At 43.1% G+C, this 19,731-nt stretch overlaps 1 protein-coding gene across 1 annotated transcript in view; it reads right to left on the bottom strand.

Annotated features, from left to right (window-relative positions):
• Positions 1-19,731, bottom strand: part of plxna4 (plexin A4) — a 181,525-nt gene that overhangs the window by 78,315 nt on the left and 83,479 nt on the right. Inside the window, exon 3 of the mRNA XM_034526697.1 lies at positions 5,789-5,917. Within this exon, the coding sequence (XP_034382588.1) occupies positions 5,789-5,917 (129 nt within the window). The remainder of the gene's footprint in view (positions 1-5,788; positions 5,918-19,731) is intronic.

The raw sequence follows: 19,731 nt of genomic DNA, 5'->3' as shown, positions 1-19,731 counted from the left end.
AGAGACAAGAACGCTTAATTCAGACAAAAGGTATAAGAGGTAGTTCTCTCCAACGTTGTCTGCTCCACTTCATGTTTTAGAAGTGTGTGAGGCAGCAAAGACTGCAACACATCAGCTTGGTAAACCACAGCAGCCTGCAGCTAAACTGGAAAACAACATAATATGCACATCTAAACACCTTCATAACTCACAGCCTAACACACGGGTGAGGAAGCCACACTATAGGGGATGTGGCAAGAAAATTAAAGGATGCCGGTATTAAACATCTTTGATGAGATGCAAAGATGTGATATTTCCAGAAATGAGCTTGTCGGATTTCCCCAGGAGGGGTTGAAAATAGAAGAAAAAAAGCATTTGACTCTGAACGATCTCACCCCACTATAGTACACATTTTCAATAATTCACACTTACAGATCTGCATTTGCTACGCTGAATATAAATAATTAACGCTGTGAGTGTGGCAGTGGCAGCACTTTCGAGCAACAGTTTATATGGTGAGTGTAAAAAAATCTTGGTATGTGTTAAAATAAAATGACAAGAAAACCCTTTAGGATCATACTTGATAAGATCTAACCAGTCCTTACCAGCTGCTGGCAGGATAAGTTCATGGATTTGTTATGTTGCTGGATGGTATGACTATGGGAACATTGAAGGATGGACTGAATGACTAAAACACAACAACAACAACTTGAACTGCCCCCAAATGGCCCTGGAAGCCATGTCAACTCACATAAATTTGCTCTGCTATCAAAATCGCATTCATTTAAATGACCTCCTCGTGATTGGGCTCAACAGAAGTTGCTTATGTTCCTTTCGACTGTGTACACAGTTGGGCATTGTAGATTCCAACAGGCACTCAACACAGTAATGCTCTATTTCATGGTTGTTTGCATTTCAGAGAAAAGAAGGCTACACGAATGAATTCATGGTCAACTTGATGTGTGTCATATAAATATATGCGTGTCTGGTTAATTTGGAGAATAATTTTCTACTTTTTTTTTTACCAAAAGAGTTAAAGGGGACAGTACATCACAAAATCCAAAATAAATAAAAAACCTTAGGACCTATGGTTGAAAGAAAATAGTTCCGATATGAAACTGCTCCACAACAAGGTCTGTGGATTCTCTTGAGTAACTGGCATGATTTCAGGAAAGAGATGTAACAGTAGATTTTTTCAAATGTGTTGATGCTTTGAGCACCACAAGATGAGTGCCATATAGTCCCATTATATTTGAGAGAATTGGCAGATTATCTCCAAAACCAGGCAACTCGGAATGGAATCTTCATATGTTGAAGATGAACAGGAAGAAACATGGACATTACAACTTTAATAACTGTTCATCATAACAGTTGTTTGCACTCTACAATACATGTATAGCTCCTACTAAAACTGAACGCTTTGTAAGTGTGTGATTTGTACTTTTAATTGACATCCTGAAACTAACAGATGACCCCTCGACCTCCACTGACACTGACTCATTTAGTCTCCCAGAGGTCCTCATTGTGGTTGACGGATGAATCCTTGTTAACAGGATAGTGGCACAGCAGCCGCTTATATTAACAGTGAGGTGGACCTGCCCCTGTCACTCAGACACCAACCCCAACATCCATAATCACAGCCCATCTGACTGTCCTCTTTACACCAGAACATCTATTTAACCCACTAATAGGATGACTTTTGTGTGTGTGTGTGTGTGTGTGTGAGAGAGAGAGAAATACAGAGAGGGAGATCCAATTAGAGGACAGCCAATCACTGGATTATTGAGAGAGTAGGGATGACAGATTACTCCGCTGTAAGGAATGGTGAATACATTGAGGATTGGGGTTGAAGTGGGGTAAAAATGACAAAGGGTGGTGGTTAGAAATGAAATAAAGATGGAGAGAAAGGAGATGGAGAAAGAGCAACAAGGAACACAAAAGACTGAATCCCCATTTGCTTTACAAATCCCCTTAGAAATGAATAGGGGTTGTAGGAGCAAAAAATCTATAATCCTGAAAGAAAAACAAATCTAACAAAAGAGGACAGTTGCAGGATGGAGGAAGGAAAGGGAACGGAAATTGATTGCAAGAACGGAAGAGAAATGTAAAGAAGGATGAGAAAAATAAAACAACCGGGATGTGGAGAGCATGTCATGTAGCACATGATGCTGCATGGGTATGTTAAGCTTTCTCCTGTAATGACAAGCAGGGCACTGTGTTACTCTCAGCACGATGCCTGGTCACACGTCTCTATCAAGGTGGTGCCACATTGTCTTTTATTTATGGTTTGTTATCATCACACTGACATGCCACTACACGGCTGTGTCTTAAATTATCACACCGTCTTTTCACTGCTGATAGACCAAAAAGCTATCATGTTCATATTTTTTTTTTTATTTATTTTGTGATCGAGAAGTGATGATAATCAAGTTTGCGCAAAAGAAGAAGAGAAAAAAAAAGGCTTCACCAACTAGATCACAAACTGATAAAACAAAAATGACTTATCATGTCTATTTAATTCTCTTTGTGATGAAGAGTGATGATTGCAGTGACGACAAGTCAATCACAGTCATTATGGTCTCTGCTTCTTAGCCCCCTATTCCTGGCGCAATTGCTCAAACCACACAGAGACTCACAAGGTTAAAACAATCGCAGCGTTGTGGCTGTTTTTTATACTAAGTATGAAACATTCAAAACATCTTATCAGCTGCACAACGCAGCACACGTTTCTGCCATATTGCTTGATGACCACATCCCTAATCTCCTTTCGCTGTCCCTCTCCTCCTGGTCCTCTCTCCTCCATCATCGCACTCCGACCCTTCTGATCCTGTACTGGACTCTCTCACCAGCCAGGATCCTGAGGAGGTCTGTCTCTTGGTCCAGAGCAGCAGAAGAGCAGCTGTATCGACTAACTTTATCCTCAGCCCCCTCCCCCCTCTCTCTCTCTCTCTATCATGTGTTTCCTCTTTCTGTATTTCTCCCTTGTTCCATCTATCACACTCTCCCTGAGTGTCTGAGTCCCAGGCCCCCGGAAACAGCAGGTGGCCTTCAGCTATCGACCAGCTCGGGCTGCTTTAAGAGCGTTTTCTTTTTGCCACCACTGGGAATTTGGCATATGCACGTGTGTTTGTGCACGCTGCTCCTGTGAACCACCACTCTGATCCGGCAGGCGTTACGGTTATACAGAACCCATGCGTGTACGGCTGACCACAATATGACCTTTGAACTTCAACATTTCATTAATCCATTGTCAGTCTGAAAAGATGTATCACATGTGGAAAATGGATGTTGGTGTCTTTATTTATTTGTTTTCTAGCACATACTGTGACCCCTCTTTGACATTTCATAACGCTTGTTTTAACTCGAGGCAACAGCATGACAGGGTATAATTCATCTTACAGTTTACAGGAAAACCTTCAATAATCAACTCGCTGGAGAGAAGGCTGTGAGAACAAACCTGCCCTGCCAAAATATTGTTCTCTACATTTGAGATGAAGCAATTTGCACTCATCTCCTTGAGTGATTGCAGACACTTGGGAACAGTGCTGTGTTGATAGTAAGTCAGGTACTGCTGGTAATAACGCAATGACAGCATGAAGAAATACTGTTATGGTGTAACTGATGACACTCTACCGACTCAAGAAAAAGAGATCGGTATTGTGCTGAATTAGAAATTAGTCAGTATTGGTGAAAACAATTACGGAAATGATTGGTTATCAAATATTGTTAATAACTTTAATATCATACAACATCTAGTAAAATAGTTTTGATCTTGAAAGAAACATCAAACATATAAAAAGGTTTGAATTATTTGGTGGAATGAATTATTTAAGTTGCATTCATTCACTTCACTTAGTTGTGTTCTATAAACCTTTCAACATTAAAGGATTATGTGTTTGTGTGTATGTGTTCATTAACTACTTTCTATATTTGTGTGTATGGTAATTCCCAGATGTTCATCCTAAACAGTTAGTGGAGGTCAGCCCTCTAACTAGGCTAATAGACCTATTACTATGAAGGCCTCGCACACGCACGCACACGCACACGCACACGCACACGCACACACACACACACACACACACACACACACACTCTAACAAAACTCACTTAGTTGCTGTTTTCAATATGAGCTAATTGGCATGCAAATTAAAAAAGCTAAATTTGTAACACGATGTTGGGGCGATAATAGCGAGACTAAAAGAAATCCAACATTATGGGGAGGGAATGGAAATTAAGTATTCTTAATAATTAATTTGTTATTCTGTAATATCTTCTGTAAGCCCAATTACATGCACGACAATCCAAAAGAGAGAGAAACTAAATAACATAACTGATTAACAGATTTATACTTAAGAGGGATTGGATGTAACTGGATGCCATGACGAAATAGTATCCTAAACGTCCTTATCCTGCTAACTCGTCTCTCCCCTCCTTCCCTTTCCTTTCCTAATCTCTCTGCTGGTGGGCCGACTGACGCCTCAGGAGAGGCGATGAGAGCTGCTTTTGAAAGGGCACTTTCTAGTCACTGTCTGTCTGATATTTAAAGTGTTATCAGGGAAATCTGGGCTTCTAAAAATGTCCTTGTATTAACGCATGTACACACAAACAAACTGCGCCACACATTAGGAAATACTGACACTTCCATGGTGCCAGAGAGGTTTCTAATCACCTGGAAGCTGCAGACAATATACTGGGGCCACGAGGCTATCACTGCCAACGCAGCAGCAGTGGCCTTCTGTGGTTATGCGTGGCATGAGATAAATAGAAGGGGGGGGGGGGGGGGGGGGGGGGGGGGGGATGATATGCATATTATCTGACTCTGACGCTTTTGCAACATTATTTCGGTATAACGGTCACATTAATAATGATATTAATGGGGCTACGCTGAACTGAAAAGAGAGTGCTCCACAATGGATTCTTCAACTAGTGGCCTGATTTGGCTTTAACGATTTGATTACTATCCCTTTAACAGTGCTTGATGAAACAATAATGCTCTCTGTGTTGGTTACACAATAGTCATCCATTTCTCCAGCTCTCAATTGTATTAGATCAGGGCTTTGGCTCTGCCCACCACTGCATGTCATCAAATTAACTATTTTATTTTTCTATGTTTTTTATGTTTTTATATCAGAATATTCGTGTGTGTGTGTTTTTATGTTGCACACATACAGACAGATACATGTGCCTTGGCTTGTCTTGGCTGCTGTACATGTATTACATGTATTACATGTACAGCAGCCGCTGTGGGTCTTTTTGTGTGCAATATGCAGAGAAAATGAAAACACAGTGAGTCACGGCCACGTGCGCATTAATGTGAGCGCATTGGACTTTCCGTGGCGTTATTTTAGAAAGGTTTTGCCTCTAAAAGGAGGCGTTCGCAGACTCACTGTGTCTGTGTCCATTACACAGAGTGCCGCTATTTCGCTGCACATTCCATGTCATCAAAGGTACTAAGGGAGTGTGTGTATGTGTGAATCTGTGCACAGACATGCACACCAAAACACACACTCACACAAGTGGACTGAGGCCACTCTCTCTATAATTCAACACATTTATTCACTCCAACTCTCCCCACAGTCAGTTTCTATAAAAAGACTTGGTCATAGCACCCAACAGTCTATCTAATCCCTTCCTCTCCTCCAGCCAGGCTGTAATGAAATCCTCCACGCTACACCAAAGGTTATTGTACCCTGTGACATAAGAAAATGATAAATGCCAGTGGTTATGATATTGACTCTGCAGGGCGAAGGGGGGGGGGGGGGGGGGGGCTTATGATGTGTGTGTTTGTGTGAGTTTGTGAGTGTCTAACCTGGGTGTCAGACATGACATAGAGGTAGTGGTGGTCAGAAGAGAAGGCCATGTCTCGGAGGATGGGTCCATTCTCCACCGCCTGCACAGTCTCGTACTGCTGAGCGCGAGAGGAGCCGTCGACCCGGATCTGGAAGAACACAGAAGCATATTAAGAATGAACACATTCAATTAAATGCATAATTACTGTGGCGCTCACATCGCTTCACAGGCGTTACAAGAACAGCGTTTGAATAAAGAAACATTCAAAACCTTGAATGAAGTATATTATCAAACCCGTTACTGAGTATTTAATTACTGTCAACTGGATAGAAATGTTTAATTACTCAAACAGTTATTATTTTAACTTGACTGATTTCAGAAAAGACAACGGAAGAGTGGATGACAGGACTGAACATATATCATGTGATTAATAGCTGAGGTTAAACAGAAGCAAAGTGAGAAAGAGAAATGCTGCCTCCCAGAAAAGGAGGACTTGGCAACTGAACAAAGTCGACATCTAGGACAAGAAAAGTGTCCAATTTGGGATTGTGGTATCATTAAAAAAGTACTTTTGAAAAAAGTTCTTGACAAAATCGCCTATGAACCACATCAAGCATTCGGATATTTCCATGCACCATGGCTTACTGCGCTGTATCTGAGACGCTCATCGTTCTCTATCACCGTTTCAGACATTCAAAAGTGATTACAGTAATAAAGGCATCTGGGCTAGACGTGTGGTTTGTGAGCCCCTCGGTGTGTTTACTCAGCAGAAAGTGCATGGAATTGGCCCCACGCACACTTGGTGGCGTGATGGAAGTGTTCTGGGTTGCGCCCGAACATCTGCTTACATCGTCACACACAAACAAACGCACAGGGTGTGTTCCAAATGATCCTTTCAAAATATGGTCCTCTGGCTGTAATTTTCCCACTAACACACAGCTTTGACACATAGCGACGCAAGCAACTTTCATCACCCGGCAGAACGCACGCTCTCGCACACACAGGCCTGTGTGGGCTCGCAGACAGGTGTGAAGCAAGTCTCGTTAAAGTTGTGAGGGCTCTTGGTAGTTCCCGGTGCTCTCCAGCACTTAAGGGTTCATGGTTAATTGGCACAAACCGAAGATAATTAGACAGGAAGCAGATGGTCGTGGTAGAGAGGGGAGTCACTTTATGATGAATTAATAATTAATAAAGCTCCTTAAAAAGGTCAAGAACGCTTAACTGGTCTAAGTGTTTAAACCTTTAGTAAAGTGTTGCTGTACCTACTGAAAACAAAACAGGCCTTTGTTAGGGACCGTTTCGCTCTTACTTTGCAAGATGCACATTAAAAGAAAATGTCAACATAGAAATAAAAATATTTCAAGAGAAATGGCTGTTTGGTGCGGCATGCTTCTTAGATTTCTTTCATCATCATCACATAGCGAGTAGCATCACGGTTGGGTTTTTAGAAACGCAATAAAAACATCCTTTACACTAAGTGACTGGATGGCAGTCGCTCCAGCCCTCGACTGCACTGAAACAGAAGCCAACCTCGAAGCATCCACTGCTCTATTAAAGTCCAATGGAACTTCTCTTTGTCATCGAAAAGACAGAAACCTGAGTGCACAGGGTGCAGTATGCATCCTGCCCTCCGCCTGCTGCTTCTTCTGATATCCAGTTTCACAACATGACATTTCTTTAAACAGGCACCATCTTTCACCCTGATTTCACCCCACTCTCCCCCCTTCTTTGGTTCTCTGTCGTTCTTCCTTCCTCGCCCTGCCTTCTGCTTGGCTTGTGATCCTGATCTCAAAGGACCTGAAGTCTGCGTATCAAAGCCTCACACACTTTCCCTGGGAACCATTGTATGCTCTTGGGCCAGCTGTAAAGAAAAAAAGAACAGAAGGGGAATAGGAGAAAGACAGAAAGAAAAGAGGGAGGGAGGAAGAAAGAAACTTCCATGCGACCTAGAGCCAGATTCAGCAGGTGGGGTTATCTAATCTGGCCGATCGGGTGAGTTAATTTGAGGCGCTGTGCGTACGCACACTGTCCACAGCATGTGTGTGCATGTGAGCGTATGTGAAGATGTGTGTGTATCAGCTTACCGCCGCTGTATATGAGGGAAGTGTCAATTTGCCCATGCAGAGTTAAAGGCAGGAGACTGAGTATGGAGTTTTATTGTGTTGGGACAGATCCACAGTCACCAGGGAGTGGAGGGGCTTCAAGGGGAAGCTCCTGTGTATTATCCATCAATCTGACCACCAACAAAACAAATGAGCCACCAGGGAGTGCACAGCACGTCCGAAAGCATGCAGCGCAGGAACACTGGGACTGGAGGGAGCACGTAAGGGAAAACGCCTGATTAAAAATAAAATCCAATGGACCTATTTGGACAATAATTGGCACACGTATTTACCAGCAGTTTTAACCTGTATCCTTTATTTTTCAATTAACACGGCAGTGTTGCCCTGGGCTTGCAGCAGACTTCATCTCTCCTGATACCAAACTCAAACCACCTTCAGTGTCCATAACGCTAAGAAATAAACTGAAATAAATAGCCAGTGCATGATTTTTATTCCTACAGAAACACACAAACTCAGCATAGACTAAACACAATCAATACCTTAATTTCCTTGATGAAAATCTGAAGCCAATTGTGTCTTTTTTTTTTATAAAACAACTAATCCTAGTTTAAATGTCAGCAGTAATTATCATCAGCTTAAAATCATTAAGGCAGCTACAGTGGTGCTAACCAATATTATCTGATTTCTTTTCAACAGTAATAAAGTGGATTAGCTGCTCTATGCTAAATGGATTACAATGCTAATCTCTGCTATCACATTAGCACTACACAATAGACATTCACTGCCAGACAGACTTCATTTAGCCTCGGAGTAGTGGGAAGGTGAGAGATGCACCGGGCACACACATAAATGCACACATGCAAATAAGTATTGTGTTCACACAAGCTATTGCGTGTAAAAAAAACATTGGCATTTCCCTCTCCTTCTCTTTCACACGCTTACACTCTCAAACACACAAACACACACACGCACACACACGCACACACACACACACACACACACAGGCTGTCTGGCTGTAGCTACTCATATGGTAATGTCGGTTACTCTGGGGAGGGTGGCAGGAGTTACTGGTGCCTTTGACTCACGGAGCACACTTCCTCAGCCCTGCAGAATGTGTGTAGTAAACATAGCTCTGTGTGTGTCTGGATCCGTATGTGTGTGCATCTGTGTGGAGAAATCCACATTATACCTCAGATCATTCAGAGGAAATCCTAGTCCTTCATAAAGCGACCACCCTGGCCATAAACTGTGTCCCCCTAGTGGCATTGAGATATAACTACACTAGCACCAGACTGTGGCTCCTGCAGTGAAAAGGCAGTAAATGTGATCTGTGGTAGAGACAAATATTTAGGGACTGTCTTTCAAGCTAATCAGACTACCACTACCATTAAAGTAGAACATGTGAGGGCCGAGTTGTTATATCAGAAAAACTGACAGCTGATGATAGGTTTATATAAAAGTTTCAGTTACAGCTCAGAGAACAACAAATGTGATCCCATGTGCAAATGGTATTTCTGCTTCGAATCTGTCAATGAAAAATAATGTGCCCAAAGTGACTATCTTACTCTCTCCATGTGGCTAACAGCTAGCAGAAGGTGTGATACAGAAAGGGAAGCCATTCCGGTGTGAAAACCACATGAGTACCCTCTCTCAGTGTCCTAGTATTGGCACTGTGCACCACACAGCACATGGAAATTACTGCACTTCCTCCGATGCTGCAGGGAATCCATATTGAAGCTGGTAAAAATGTAGTATTTGTCTTAATTACAATATCCTGTTAATAAAATAAATAAACAGGCAATCCAATAGGCACCTCACATTTCCTAGGTCAATAATGATGTTGCCCCTCTGGAACTTTTTCTCTGGCGAAAATTGCACTTTACTCCCGTTAGTTGCACATCTGAGCACTTCTATCCATTTTAAATAAGAACGGGGATGCCATTAGGCAGAAACTACTTTACATCAAGTGGTCAGATGGATTTTTTACATTTTAGAGGGAAGTCTGGTCAATCCTCAGGAGACATAAAACATACTGCTGTCTATGTGTTAATGCAGATGGTGGTTGTGGCTGAGCAGGAAATACACATTCAAAACCACCCCCTCTGGACAACACCCTATTGGGGAAATAGCACATTGAAAGTGTGCCTCCTAAAACATACAATAACTGAAGGGTTGGAACGCTGTGTGTGTGTGTGTGTGTGTGTTTCCTAGTGAGGACTGTGCGAGTGATTGGAGAATTATGTCCTTGCCTGCCATGGCACGAGTTTTGGGGCGTCAAAAAGGAGGGCTAGTCACACAGAGTTGCAGTCTGTTACGCATGGCACCCACACTAACACACCATGGCTGGAACACACACCATGACCAACATGCTGCTGGTGGAAGCCAGAATAAGCTGCTGACTATAGTATCACTGTGGTCTGACAGGGGCCACGCAACCACAGTGAGGTGAGTGGGCTGGAGCAGAATGTCATCCAAAGTCACACAGCATGCTGGGAAACCTAAATTACCACAATACTCGTGTGAGGAATTCCATCAAATCCCTGAAACACGCATGGGCGAACCGAGAGTCAGTGCCAGCGGTCTTGCACCCAAAAAGAGTCATGACCCTATTTCTGCTGGATGTCCACGTGGTAAGCATTGTTCCAACATGATGTGTACGATTCCAAATGCTTTAAAGAAGATTGTTTGTGGTTTTACAGTGTAATGGGGTTCATTGCAACTTCGATACTAAGGAACTGTGGTTAGTAATGTTGAGCTGCAAAACTATTTCCTTGTTTTACATTTAACTGCCATGTCTGTGAATGAAATTAGTTTTACAAAGCAATGGATGAAAACAGACATTTTAACTGCATTTAAGTGGGTAGATATTCAAGGTAAACTGTTGTCTGCCTGCTGCTGCTACTTTGCTCTCTTGGCCTCAAACTGAGTCAGATGTATCGATCTCAGCAATGAGATTGAAAGTAAATATACAATGTTAACCATCTGAAATGATGGCCAAAACTACAAACAATATGTACAACATTTAACCTATTTACAATTTATCGGTGTTGAATTTGTCAATGTCAGTGATTTAATTCAAACACATCCAAGTCCAAGGGCAAAGTGGAGGTCTCCTGGGGTCTATCCCTTGGGTCCATATCTGTCCAAGATATCAATCAGAAACAATTTGGAGCAGCAACAGCATATCCGCATGCCAAATGCCACTGTTACCTGAACCTGCCACACTTTGCTCAGGTTTCGACCCTCTTTGTCAAACCACAGCGGCGTTCGGTATTCAACCAGGCAATGCAGGACATGCAATAAGAGCCTCGGAAGAGAGAGACAGTCAGACAGCCAGAGACAACTGAGAAGAACATTTACTGACATGAAGAAAAGAAACAACGTGTCGTCACTACATAATGGCAATGTGTCTCTCCACGCATTCTATTCACACCGACAGCAATACAATGGTGGCTGTCTGATTGGCCAAATCTGTCCAGCTCATTGAAACATATGGCAGACAAAAAGAAAAGAAGAGGGGGGGGGGGGAAGAGAATAACAGAAGGAAAGGGGGCTACGAGGCAGCACTGGATCCATCTCTCAGTGTCAATCAATGGCAGGACAAACCCTCCACTTCCCCGTTCAATGCCTCAATATATAGCTTTAGGCGAGATGGACTGGTGCGAGACTAGTGGGGGAGTGTGGATGATTTGACATTAATCTCTGGGTATTAACGAGGACGTGGCACACTAATGCAGAATGCCAAGCCGGCCGTGTAGTATATAGATGGAGCAGAGAATCACGAATGACTCACTGTTTATCCCAAAAGATTTATTGTGAACAATGACGGATGGACACATGTTTTCATTCTGTCTGAGAGGACGTCTGCCCAGTGAGGAGTGCTCTAAAGACGTGTGGTTTCCTAAAGGAGTACTGCAGGTGACACAAGAATGACTAATGCCGTGGTACTTCTACATTTACAATGTCTTTTGGCATCGTGTTTTATGGTTTATGACACGCTATATGAAGACACATTGCATTTATCCAAAGCTACAGCATGAACTCAATGCTACTGAAGTAAAATATTCATTCAGTTCATTAAAGGCACTTTCAATATCCCCCCTTCCTTCCTTCCAGCTTGACTTCGCTCTCTATAGGAGGATGAGTGGGCAAAAAAAAACAGTGTGGAACTGAACTCATTCTGTTCTTTAATTCACTATTCTCTGTTTTATGTTTGCTACACAGCAGGATTTTAATTAATGACCCCCACCCCACCCGATGCCTGCAGTGTGAGGGAAGGTGCTTTGTTAAAAGTCATTGTTAGCAGGTAAATTAACTACAGAGACTTGCATTGGCAGTGTCGAGCCTCTACACTGGCCTCCCTGTCGGGTTTGGTTTTATTGAGGTTAATCCTCTGCAGATGTGTTATTTTGGGAAGGTTGTTTAGGAACAGGAGGTTTAAAGAAACCACTGTTAAACATCCACGACTCGATGCTATGAGATGAAAGTGGTATCGCTAAGACTAAGACTAATTAGTGGGTGGACTGTGTCAAAAACAGCAGCAATACAAAATAACTACGGAAGTAAATATAGTTATTTCACAAGTTTTGTGAGTGAGGGATGCACACAGGCACTTGTGTTGGTTTCTATTGGTGCTGCTTTAGTCTCCACAACCTCACATCTGGGATCTGACACTGTGGCAGACAGAGCCGCCGGGGGACCCCTGGCTCAGTGACTGACCGTTGTGGCATTAAAAGGTGTGGTGCCCGTTAGCCTCCAGGTGCATGCGGCCTACTAATCTAACCTTATCCCCTGCCGAGAGATAGACGTAAAAAGCAAGGAGAGAGGCAAAGAGAAGGACAAGATTGTTATTTTGAGGGATGATGGTGTTGGACGTGAAAGGGGACAAGTGTCTGGAGGCTTCCTAACTCATTTCTCCCCCTGCTCTCCTTTCCTCCCTCAATCTCCCCCATGGCTTCAAAGGGTGAGTGGCAGGTCTCCCTGCTATCATTCTGTTCACTGCTGAGCTGCCTCAGAGCACTGTGACCAGGCAGGGGGCTCACAGTTTAGCTTGTGTTACTCATTTCCCTCCTCTGCTATTGCCTTTGCTCTTTTTCCCTCTCTCCTTCTCTCTCTTCTCTCTCTCTCTTTCTCCCCCCCCCCCCCCTCTCTCACTCCTTCTGGCGCAATCTGTAATCCATGAGGTTGACTGAAACACCTGCAAGCGTATGGCCGGTTCAGTCTTGAGAACATTTGTGACCACTTGACTTCAAACAACTCACCCAAGTTTTTTTTTTATTTACTTTTTTTACATCTGTTCTTTTCAAAATGCCACGCCCCCCCTGTTTGATGCAGACTGTATTCCTCTGCTGCTGGAAAGATTAACCCTATGTTGCATGTTCCCATTCATCCGTTCTCTTTTCATTGTGCTTCTTGCACCTTTTTGTGAGTGGAGTGGAGAAAAAAAAAGCCTTGTAGACTTGATGTATTTTTTTTTTCTTCATTTCTTGTGGAAGTGGACAGGTTATCTTCTATCAAGTCAATAAAAAACAAAAAACAAACAATAAGTAATCAATGTGCAGAGTGAACAGCAAAACACCTTCCTTTGTTTTGACAATTGTCCCTTTTCCTTTTCTCAAAAACGGCTGCATCCCTTATTTGCTTTCCTTTCAGTCAACTCTTTCTGTTCTGATCTCGTGTACTTTTGCCATTTTCCTTCGCAATATGCATCACGCCATTACGTGCACTGTGCCGAGAAGATGTCTGAGCGTGTCTCCCTCTACACAACCCCGTCTGTTCCTCGTCTTTCTTTCCCCGTCCAATTCCTCTTTCGCTGTCTCATTAGAGCCGCAGCGGGGTGTTCGAGGCGACAGGTAGAGATCTCCTGACAGACCTCATTTAGTGCAGACAAATACCTGGCCGGGCTGAGAAAAACCCTTACGCACATTTCTCTTTCCAACCAATTATTTCCTCTACTGTTTTTCCCCTTTTCTTTTCGCCGTTTTTCTGCAGTGATGAGAGCTGCTGTTCACTCATGTGCTGCTGCAGCCACTGGCTGAGCCTCAAGGACCCCAAAGAGGGAACGGCATAATGTGAGCGCACATCACCACCTGTGTCTCTATTAGTGGTGCAACCCGGTGGCAGGGACACAGAGCGGTGTGCACCCCATTATATTATGTGACCAGAGGCCACTGTGTGAGAGCTAAAAGGCTTTGGGAGCCATTAATGAAGTCAACAGACTCCCCGCAGTACTGAGGGCACCAAATCAGCCCATTGTGTCGAATCAAGACTTGGCCTTTCAGGCGACCCAACAGTGCTCAAAACCCAGAGCCAAGGATGCCATTCATTTAAGAGTGTGGCCGGCAAACTTACGCAGGTTGAATATTATCAATACAGCCTGTTGAGTATAATCACATTGAGAAATTATTCAGTGTGTGTGTGTGTGTGTGTGTGTGTGTGTGTGTGTGTGTGTGTGTGTGGACTTTACAGAGAAGGAAACGTTGTATGTAGTATCCACACCTGTGAGAATAGTAGCAACCAGGAAACTAAGCATTTAGCCGAGTGAGAAAGAGGTGGCTAGCTTTGACGTTAGAGAAGCAGAGGTAGGAGGAGGAAGAGGTGGAAAGAGATATCTACCTTCACCACTCTTCTCCCTGTATTAATAAATATAGGTTGCCTAAAATAATAAACATTGCAACCTTCATATAGAAGAACTCTCCAGCATCGGCAGCATATGCGCATTAGAAGTTTGTTTGGAGAGTTGGTTAGTTATCAACTAGGAGAGCGTTGCCCATTCTTCCGCTGAGCCACTTAATGGCACTTTTATCAGTTGACCACACCCTGCTTCCTTAACTGTCAATCAGCAATGTAACCAACCATTGGGGATGATGAATAGAGTATCTGTTTGCTTTTTGAGACTAAGATAACCTAAGGTCGTGAATAATTGGACACACAAAAAGAGCAATGTTAGGAAAACCTCAGATCAGAACAGGTCTCTAGCTCTCTTCAGGAACTTCAGGTGAATATGAGCTCTTAACAAAATGGTCCAGTGACAGACTTTGATCAACAGTCACAGGGTCATCTCACAAACACCCCCACTGTGACCTCTATGTACGCATCTCTATGTAAGCTTGTGTTTCACAACACAATGCCGGGGGTGGGGGGTGGGGGTGGCCTTCTTTCATCTTAACAGGGCCCACTCAATAGGCTTTTCTTGATTGCAGCATACTCTGCTTCTATAAATGTCCATCAGCAGCCTATCCAACCGTGGTGGTTGAGAAGGGCCAGGTGCCCAAAGAGATGTCTAGGTCTGATAATGACCTACTGACAGGCTCAGATCAACTTTAGCCAAGGGATGACTTTGAAAACTCTTCCGTCCCTTTTCTCCAGACCAGGCTTTGTTTGAGTGGTTATCTATGGATTTATTTGACTGCTTATCAGTCTGTCCTCTACTCTCTGGTCAATACTAATGTTTGGCTTGTTTACCAGGGTAACCGCAGAACTTCATTGACTTCAAGGCTGTGATTGGGTTCCTGGGAGATATCCACAAATACACAACAGGACCCATACACACACGCTGCTGATACACGCAGGAAGAAAAGACAACAAACCCGAACTGTTAACTGTTCAGCCACAAATGTGGAGAAGAAAGTGTACTAGGAGGCAGTGTGTGTGTGTGTGTGTTCAGGTGTGTGAATAATACATGGGGAGCTGAGAGCCAGACGCTGTCTGAGACACCACCCTGGATCCCGTTACCAGACACTGCCATCAGAATAACTCTGGAGACACAAGCACACGCCGTGCCCCCAAGTTCAAGCAGCGGCACACATGCGCAGGGCTAAATACGTGCAGTCGTGAGCACGCACGTGAGTCACATATACACAGTGACCTTTCTGCGCCCCTGTGCTGTTTGTCAACTCAACGATATTTCTTTCCTATATACTGAGCAATCACAGTGTTGAGTGACATATTTTACAGGTGTTTTAACTCCAAATTAAAAAGGAGGAAGTTGATGAAACACGCATTATCCAGCAATATTCCTGTCAGCCACAATATAATATTCTACTGGTATACTCAGCCCCAATGGGGAAGACAGACTCCACTCAGTACACACATAAATGAACACATATTAAATCGATGGATCACTGACTAAGGCTGAAGATCACACATGCTCATGAATTCATGAATTACCAATAGGCTTACCTTTCGGACATGTGCAGATTTGTGTGTGTGCACCAGCGTGTACATGGGGAGCATTCATTGTCTAGCCTTCACTTTTATGTTGTGGTGATTTATGAGGTTCCTACTAAAGTTTCTAATTAAATGGGGAAGCACCTCCCAACCAATTCCTCTGAGATAAGCAGGTGTGAATATCTGTGTTCCCTCCTTATTGTCTGTGCGAGTGTGTGTTTGTGTGTGTGTGTGCATGAGTCTCTGTGTATATTCCCTTGTTTCCAGCCCCAGGAGCGCTTCCTTTTTCCTTCTCATCTCTCCTCTTTGCCTTTATTCCTTTATTAAACCGACTGGCACATTCCCTCTATTATACCTGTTTCCCCACTGAAGTGTAAAATTGCGTTGCTGGCATTGCAGGGGACAGAGAGAGGGAGACAAAGAGGCAGGCTGAGAGTGAGAAAATTAAAAAACAAGGAGAATGAGGAGGACATAGAAAGCAGGGAATAACACTCCAGTAAACCCTGGAGGCATGTGCTATAATAATGGAAATCATTGGAGGAAAGATGGTGAGAAGACTGAAGGCCAATGCCCACTGGAAATTGTTAGGATGCATTCAATGAAGGCTGTGTGTGAAGGAACAAAACTGGTTGATATGAAAACACATCAGCCAGTGTCCAGCAGCCGAGGAGCCACAGGAGTCGTGACCAGACCTTACTTGGTGATATTTTTGCCACCTTATTAATCTTGTGCATTCAGCCTACAGTAGTATATTTATGGTGAACCGGCACATATTGAAGGAATAGAATAAATTACTATGAAAGTATTATAATTACCCACAAAAACTCCTAAAGGTATAGGTTAATATGCAACAATGTTTTCACAAGTTACATGACAAATCTAATATTTCATCACCTTGTTCAAATGTAACCAGGATAATACAATTTTTCATCTTACTTTCTCTCCAAACAAACTAAATAATCTTCTTGTATTTATGTCTCACAGACTGGAATCGTATAATTATGAATTAGGCTACGACCCTACCAAAACAAGGTTTTTGGGGGGGTGGTCAGAAAAGGAAACCACTATGATGGATTAGGCTGAGTGGCATTCATTATGGCATGGCGATCACTTCACATTTTAAGTTAAATTATGTACACCAATCAATTTCCTACTCGATAATTAAATTCTGATTCAGTAAGACCTTTATCTATGTATACTTTATATACCCGTTTCATCTCTTCCACCAATGAAGACATCACGTGTCAAGTATGAGCCGTTTTTTCACCGACTCCACAGGAGGTTTCCTCTAAAATTAGCGCGTCTTTATCAAGGGAGCAACATTAGAGTTTCACGCCTATGCATTACGCTGTGGCACATAAGCAGTGTTGTGTGCATGATGACGGCGGCTTCACAGAGGGCGTCTAATAACTCCCCTGCATTAATAAATACGTGTGTCCCTTCAGGATGGTTTGTTCACAAAGACGGAGGAACAAATAAAAGGAGGCATGTTTGAATGAAGACGATAGCTTTACCACTATGTTAGCATGTGTGAGCATGTAGACGTGCGAGTGTGTGTGTGTGTGTGTAATTACACTCACTCTGAACATGGAAACAAACATATTGGCTACAGCAGTGTGAAACATAATGAACATACACTCTCGGTGGTAAGAAAATTAAACTCAAATCTGTCACAGACTCATAACTTTAAATATTGTTCTCTATTTCTCTCTTCAGACAGTAGTATGTGTGTATGTGTGGAGGATTTGACTTATATGGCATTTTCTTTCCCACTTTCTCTCGTCCTCTCAGTCCTCCGTCTCTGTCACATCATCTACATTAATGTCTTCCCCGTCTACCTATTCTTGCCCCTTCTCCAATGTGACACATCAAAGTAAGACGCGCAAACAGGCAAACCATTTGCCCCTGTAGGAGCAGAGCAATCCTGAATGACAGAGAGAAAAAGAGACAAAGAGGGGAGATTGAGAGGAACGGAGACAGATCAACTGGAGAACGTTCAGATAGAGATGGGTGTAAGCTGCACTAAAACTCTCAGACAGATAAAAGTTAATTCTTTCTCGGGGAGAGACAGAAGGAGCGAGAGGGGACTCTAAGAGGATATTTGGTGAATGGAGCCTGTCAGCTCGCGTTGTGTAGAAATCCTCTTATACCTCAAAATTTCAATTAGGTGGGGAAGGCGTTTTGGTGTGGTGCGCTTCTCTCATTCTGCGCAGGAAGTACAAGGTGCACGAGGAGGGATTTGTCGCAGCGGCGACAGGCCTGCTCCACCTACATTACGATCCAAAGGACACACACACACACACGCGCACACAAACACAGCACCCCCCTTCCACCTGCCAAAGCCATTTCGAGTGACAACAGTGGTACACTTGATGCTACTTCAGTGTTCAGTGAGTAGTGTTGCAATTGAGTTTGTTCCACTGAAGAGGATCTGAAATGTAAACTCCACAGGTTTGTGTTGGGCTGCTGTCATCTGTATGACAGCTACAATTACACTACATGTCAGCCTCTCCAAATGACACTGACTTACAGTAATTACAATGCCACACGTAGGAGCCCATTTCCACGGGTTGTTTTCATTTATTTCCCACCTCAGTGTTTCGCTTCTATTTTACTTTGTCTGTCACCATCTTCCTGACTGAAGTACATGATAGAAAAATAGCTAAAATCATTCAAAATTAATGTCTTTATATGACTATTAGGTATTCTCAAGTTTTTTAGAAAAAGGTTTAGAGGCTCAAGAGAACCGATCTAGGTGATTTGGTTAATTTGATAAAGAAAATATACAAGGATCATTCTAGTTCATGATAATGTTATTTATAGCGGTTATGATAATATCGCACGCTTTCCAATCCATCCCATTTCCGGGAAAGTTTAACTTTTCTCCTTCCCTCATTCTCTTTTTTTCTATCAATTCCCTCAGCGTTCTTTACAAACTATGCATCTCTTGTTACCCCACAAACCATCTTTCACTCACTCTTTTACAATTTTTTCTTCTTCTCTGCCCATGTAGCCATTCCGCTCCTTTATTTCCCAAAACTCTATCCTGTCGTTCTCTCTGCGTCCCCCCCCCCCATCCCCCCCATCCCCCCAAGCTTTATTCCCAGCCTCCCAGCTGGCTTTCATCTTCCCCAGGTTAGATTACTGTAAAGCACTGCCTGTCTGCCAGCATTCCTGAAAGCTTTTCATCTCTGCTCCGATTCATCTGGGGAGACAGAGAGAGCGAGGGAGTCAGGTAGAGAGGGTGAGGGAAGGAGAGAGAAAGGAATGCAGAGGATGCCAGTAGAGCGAGAGAGTAAGCGAGAGAGAGAGAGAGAGAGAGAGAGAGAGAGAGAGAGAGAGAAGGCTGTGTTGTACTGCAACTATGGATTCCAGAGCCTTAAGTGGTTTAACCTGCACTGCACACTGCATTGGCTGATGGGAAATTTCCTTGCTGGTCTCTTGGCTGTCTGTGAAACGCCCACTCAGAGCACACCTCACAAGGTACAGACAAATATGTGCACACATGCGCGCACAGATTGGCAGAAGACACAAACATAAACACTGAACAAGAAACAACTTATCATCAAGTGTACAAACAAACCTGTGTAGTCTGAACGTACATAAAATATGCTTAATAGTAGAGTAAAAATAAAACCAAGAAGATTGCTCAATAGATGTAGGAAAGAAGAGAAGAGACTGTAAATAATAATTAAAAAAACAACAGGAGACTGCGATATAATCTTTGTCG

This window comes from Cyclopterus lumpus, chromosome 23 (assembly GCF_009769545.1).
Source record: "Cyclopterus lumpus isolate fCycLum1 chromosome 23, fCycLum1.pri, whole genome shotgun sequence".
Taxonomy (NCBI): domain Eukaryota; kingdom Metazoa; phylum Chordata; class Actinopteri; order Perciformes; family Cyclopteridae; genus Cyclopterus; species Cyclopterus lumpus.
This window is presented reverse-complemented; position numbering and strand designations above follow the sequence as displayed.